The sequence below is a fragment of the Stigmatopora argus genome, chromosome 18 (genome assembly GCF_051989625.1).
Source record: "Stigmatopora argus isolate UIUO_Sarg chromosome 18, RoL_Sarg_1.0, whole genome shotgun sequence".
In the NCBI taxonomy this organism is placed as follows: Eukaryota; Metazoa; Chordata; class Actinopteri; order Syngnathiformes; family Syngnathidae; genus Stigmatopora; species Stigmatopora argus.
Window position 1 is genome coordinate 7,308,800 of NC_135404.1, and position 5,718 is coordinate 7,314,517.

Below are 5,718 nucleotides of genomic sequence, written 5' to 3' on the forward strand. Positions count from 1 at the left end.
AGGCTGCAACGCTGGCGTTTTATTGGCCGAGAGCCCGACAACACCCACTCTAGACGTAGGCCGTGGGGGGGTCACGGTGATGACAGCGAGGGGTTTGACTCCAGCGGTCACGTGCTGCTTTGACATGAAACAGCGACAGGGGGGGGTTTGTAGGAGGAAATGGTCTCGCCCTCCCCCTTCGCCACGTTGAGGACACCTCCTCCTTAAAAGCAGAAATGGAAGCTCACGCCACACTGATAGAATTCACCCTGGACGTGCACGTACGCATATACGAGCAACTGTCAGGGTCACCTTGAAAACCTGCTTACAAAGCACATGGGGGTCATTGGTTGTCATTTGTGTGCATGTGTGTGTTTACTATTTGTCTGTAAGTCATTTTTTATGTCCTGTGACAGTAAATGTGTAAAACTATGTGCACTGTTTTGCATTGTAGTGTTGTGATTGGTTTGTAGGGCACTGATTTAATTCATTTGGCTGCAAGTAGATGTCCAACTCATTTTGACTGGGAGGGCTGATAGTGGTCATTTGCTGAAAGATGAGAATTTACAGCCAGTATTCACAATTTAATACTACTAGTCAAAAGGGATGGCAATGAAACGTGAAGATTCAATGGTTAGTCATCCCAGTTGAAATTAATGTCTACTAAAGGAAAATGAATTGGATGTAAATGGTGTCAATAGTGGGCAATGAGGTCAATGGTTAAAAAGTAGACATGTTGCCTAGCAATGGTTCTGAATTGACGACCACAAGGATTTGCAAAAAAAACGTGAAAACGAATAAAATAAAAACTTGTTGAATCCTAACACATAAAATGTGCATTTGTATTCAATTAGTAAATCACATTTTTGGGAGGGCAATTATAATTTATTCTATCAACAACCAAGAACAAACATACGTTAAAGTAATAATACTAAAATTGAGAACAACAGGTCAGAGAGCAAAAAAAACATAGATAAGTCGCACTCGAGTATTTGTCAAAGACCCAGCCAAACAATTTAAAAAGTGTGATTTATAATCCGGAAAATACTGTAGTGTCTTTGGTCATTTTTTAAAATCCAAAATACTTTGTACTGTCACCAATCAAACAGAAGAGGGCCCTATTATCTCTAAAAACTGCATTACCTTGCGGCCATTAGTAGTATACGGTAGTCTAGAAACTACCACGGTTTAACGAATGCTACTTTTTAAAAAGATCAGCATTCTAACCTTGTGGTTAACTCCTACTTTTAATGTTTGAATCATTGTTTGCTACTTTATGAAGGCTAAGCTAAAAAGATGGAAGGGGACTGAAAAAAAACATCTAATTCAATTCAACCAGATTTAGTGAATCCAAAAATATCTTCTCTATTGTTGTAAAATCAGTTGCATGGGCAAAGGCCAAAAGGTAAAAAGTTGAAAAGGTTCCCACGAGAACTCTCCAAGCGAGCGTTTGTACTCAGGAAGTTGCGGCTTGGCCTCGCGTCGGCTCACATCTCTCCATCGAACAACATTACGCTCGCCTGACGTTTGCGAGTAGCCAACGTCTGGCGCCCTGTCTGTCACTTTTGATCAGGTGAGCAGGAAGGAAACCCCAAAGGAAGTCAAGATAAGAGGTCAGGAAAAGGTCAAAAGGGTGCCTTTCGTCACTCTCGCTCATTGCGGCCAGATAACTGTCTGATGACCGGGTCGGAATCGTCAACAATCCCTTTCGGATCTCGCTCAAATGGAGCGTTTGTTGAAGATCGTATCGTTTTTCAGGTACACGTTGTATTAAAATGGCTGCAAACTATAATGACAGACTCCATAAAGAAATGAAGTACTATTATAACACTTTCAGGGACAGTGGACAGCTTTTTTAAAGTTGGCGCCTATGACCTTTAACCATTCATAGGGTAATGGGTTATATTATTTTACCATTAAATTGTATTTTTTTCATTTACAATTACATATAATCCCAAACAAATTAGGCCACTTAATAGAAATTATACATAAATAACAATACACATTCAATGTATTTAAACTGGGAAGACTAGCCGTGAATACTCATCTTTCAGTACCATTGACGTTGCTGAACGTCCAATTTATTTTGACTGGGTGGGGCAAATAAAAAAAGGGTTGCATTTTGAATTGGATTGCCTGAGAAAACATGAATTGTTCAACTGTAGCTTAGATCAAAATAAAGACAAAGGAGCATTTTAAATGTTAGAGTACCTGAAAGCACATTTAGTTCCTCATATGCAGCTTGCGTGAAAATACCGCAAATCCCCGTGACGGACTCCATTGAAAAACGGAGTGATTTAAGGGCGGGATCAGTCTTTTAGCTGCAGCTCACGTACTGCCGCTGAGTTTATTGGTCCAGTGAGAGCTGCAGTAATGGCTCCTCCACGCCACTGTCTCACACACACACACAGATACAAACTAAATTTTGCTATGTCTTCATTCAACCTGTAAAGTAAACACAATACCTGAGCACGTAGGTGATGCAGAGGATCAAGAGTGGTACCGGTGGGGCCCCGTTTCTGCATTTGGCCCCTCGTAGCACCGCGCTGTGGCTCTCCACCCACACGTAGCCGCCGCCCCTCACCAGCATTCGGTAGTGACCGCTGACCGACTGACTCTTGGAACACACTGGGATTTAAAAGAAAATATATATATGTGTATATAAAAATGGGCAAAAAAATCTGGATAAAGCAGCTTCACCTTCACTACTCACAGTTGGTGTGATACTTAGTCAAAGCGATTGTGTCCAGCGTGTGACAAAGCTCATAAATGGAACGGCCCACCAGCTCGTTGGGGGTGTATCCCAAAATTGACAGCACTCTGGACATGGAAAACACGATTTTTACATCTCATTTTAAGTTCCATTATCACACGTTTTACACACGAAACGACAGATTTTGTCAAAGAGTATTCAAAAATAAATGATCAAGACACATAAAGAACCCATAATTATCAAAATAGTACTATAAAAATGATTTATGTAACAGTTTGCCTCTGCATAGTTGAAACCAATAACCTAAGCCTAGCTTTGCCTACATCACTTCTGAGATTGGGAAAGTAGGATAAAAACTTTGTTTTGCTCTCTTTTGGTTTATTTTACAAAGAAAAGGACTACGGGTTGTGGTAATGGGACTTTTAAGATGACCATACATATATTTTTTTTAAATGATGAATGAGTTGCTAGTAGTTGTAAAAATGTGTTTGAGGTGACCTGCTGTCACAGTGCGTGAACCTCATGTCCATGCTGTGCTGGCTGCTGAAAGTGCGGGTGCAGAGATGTGTGTGAGACACAGGCAGGGGACGGCAGGTGAGCAGCAGGTAGGAGGACGAGAAGGAGGCGGGGCATGCGTGAGCCCGACCCTGGCACTGCAACACCTCAAGTTAAAAAAACAAATAAATAAAATAAAAACATCAGAAATTTTTGTTCCAGAAGTGGTTTTGTAACTTGGATTTTTCATAAGTACCCTGAATTATCACAATTTGTTTCACAATCTTTAATACTATACTACAAAACCCTTTAAAAGTGATAAATGTACGGATGAAATATGTATGCAATTATTCTATGTATGCAAAACAAGATAAGAACATTATTTTTTAAGCAATTAAAATGAATAGGAAATTCAAAAACATTTTCCATTGGGGGTGGATATGCAAGTGGCAGCTGAGAAAACATACGCGCACACACACACGTAAACACACAATTTAACAGCTTAAAATTATGTTGCGTGATGTTATGTTGCTGACAGTGAACAAGTTAGACTAATAATCTTTTGAATAGATGTCAACCGCAATGAAATACATCTGAAAAAGGGGATGTTGATAAAAAAAACAAAATGATTAAAACAATAAAAGCATACTTAGTGTTGTACATTAACGGTTACTATTTGCTTGACGAGTGTGGTTGTGTGTTTAAAAAAATCTGCTATTTCCATTTTTTGGTTGCAACTTTTGACCAACCTTCCACGTTGCCAACTTGAGGTTGGTGCGTCGCCCTCGCAGGGTTAGGGTGCTTTTAATCCTCGCCACAAAGTCACACTTGGCGCCAATCCAAACCTTATCTAAAAAAAAAATAATAAAAAAATATATGCAAGTGGTTGTTTGACACACAAAACACAAACGCTGACAAACCTTCCAAAAGGCAGAGGTTACTTCTGATTTCTTTGTGGTCGCACGGGTGCATGAACTCAAATAGGTTGTGGCCCATCAATTCCGTCTGCCAAACAACCAAATTTCTATTTTTTTTCATCATAGAGATAAAATATTAAATCATTTTTTGTCCACTGTACCTGCGTGAGGCCAAGGTAGCAGCTGACGTTCTCCGACACAAACATGACGTTCCCCTCGGAGGAGACCACCATGAGGAATCCCTCCATGACCCCAAGGTAGACGTCGTTCTCCTCCGTGGAAAACGCCCACCTGTTCATCTTATCTGTGGAAGAGAAAGACGACAGAAGTTCCCATACGCGACGCCACTTTGATTGACGGCGCCTCCATACCTGGAAGCAGCGCCTTGAGTCGCATGTAGCAGATAGCCAATCGGATGACGGAGGGCTTGTCCAGGTGCGCCCGGACGGAAGGCCGCAGAGGCAGCAGGCGGGATAAATCGGCAAAGGCGTCGGACTCCACGCGCCGCCTCTTCCTGGCGGCCTCGCGATAAATTGCCCTGATGCCGTGTCATATTAAAAAATGTCAAAAATTGTGTTATATATATACACGTATATATAAATATATATATACATACACACACACATATATATATATACATATATATACATATATACATACATATATATACGTATATATAAATAAATATATATATACATATATATAAATATATACATTCACATATACACATACATATATATATATACGTATACACATGTATATATATGTATATATATAAATATATAAATATATATATATATACATACACACACATATATACGCATATATATAAATATATATATATACATACACACATATATATACATACACATATACGCATACATATATAGGTATATATATAAATATATATATACACATACATATATATATACACACATGTATATATATATAAATATATATACATACACACACATATATACGCATATATATAAATATATATACATACACACATATATATACATACACATATACACATACATATATAGGTATATATATATAAATATATATATACACATACATATATATATATACACACATGTATATATATAAATATATATACATACACACATATATACTATATATATAAATATATATACATACACATATATATACATATATGTAGCCAAAATTGAATATATTGTACAAAAATTAAAAATTAATTAGAACATTGTCAGCTTTAGATTTGATTTAAAAAAAAAAAGATTTTCTAGAAAAAAAATCCTGAATAGAAACAATAAGACTAGAAATTCAATCTCGTCAAATTTTGAATGGTACATATGAAACAAAATGCTGTTATATAAATTCAATGAAAATATCAAACGGAGGTCATTTTTTCTTCTTCATGCTGAGGAAAGTGTATAAAAAAAGGAAGACAACTTACCTTCTCCTCTCCTTGTCGACTTTCATCATGCCGAGGACGTCTCCGTTGTATCGTGCATGCATCACTTTGACGGCGGCGACCTATCTGCAGTTCAAGGGTCATCATAAACGCATCCCCGGCCCCTCCCCCTCCAACCACATCTTAAAAAAGAGGAAGGAAGCATCATCACCGGC

At 38.2% G+C, this 5,718-nt stretch overlaps 1 protein-coding gene across 1 annotated transcript; it reads right to left on the reverse strand.

Moving 5' to 3' along the window:
- Positions 1-1,153: 1,153 nt before the first annotated feature.
- On the reverse strand, positions 1,154-5,641 carry epas1a (endothelial PAS domain protein 1a). Its single transcript, XM_077625419.1, is given in 9 exon segments — positions 1,154-2,369; positions 2,445-2,607; positions 2,693-2,799; positions 3,191-3,354; positions 3,937-4,037; positions 4,108-4,192; positions 4,266-4,437; positions 4,439-4,642; positions 5,546-5,641. Coding segments are annotated over 9 exon segments (1,101 nt in total). The 5' UTR covers positions 5,608-5,641; the 3' UTR covers positions 1,154-2,326.
- Positions 5,642-5,718: the final 77 nt, after the last annotated feature.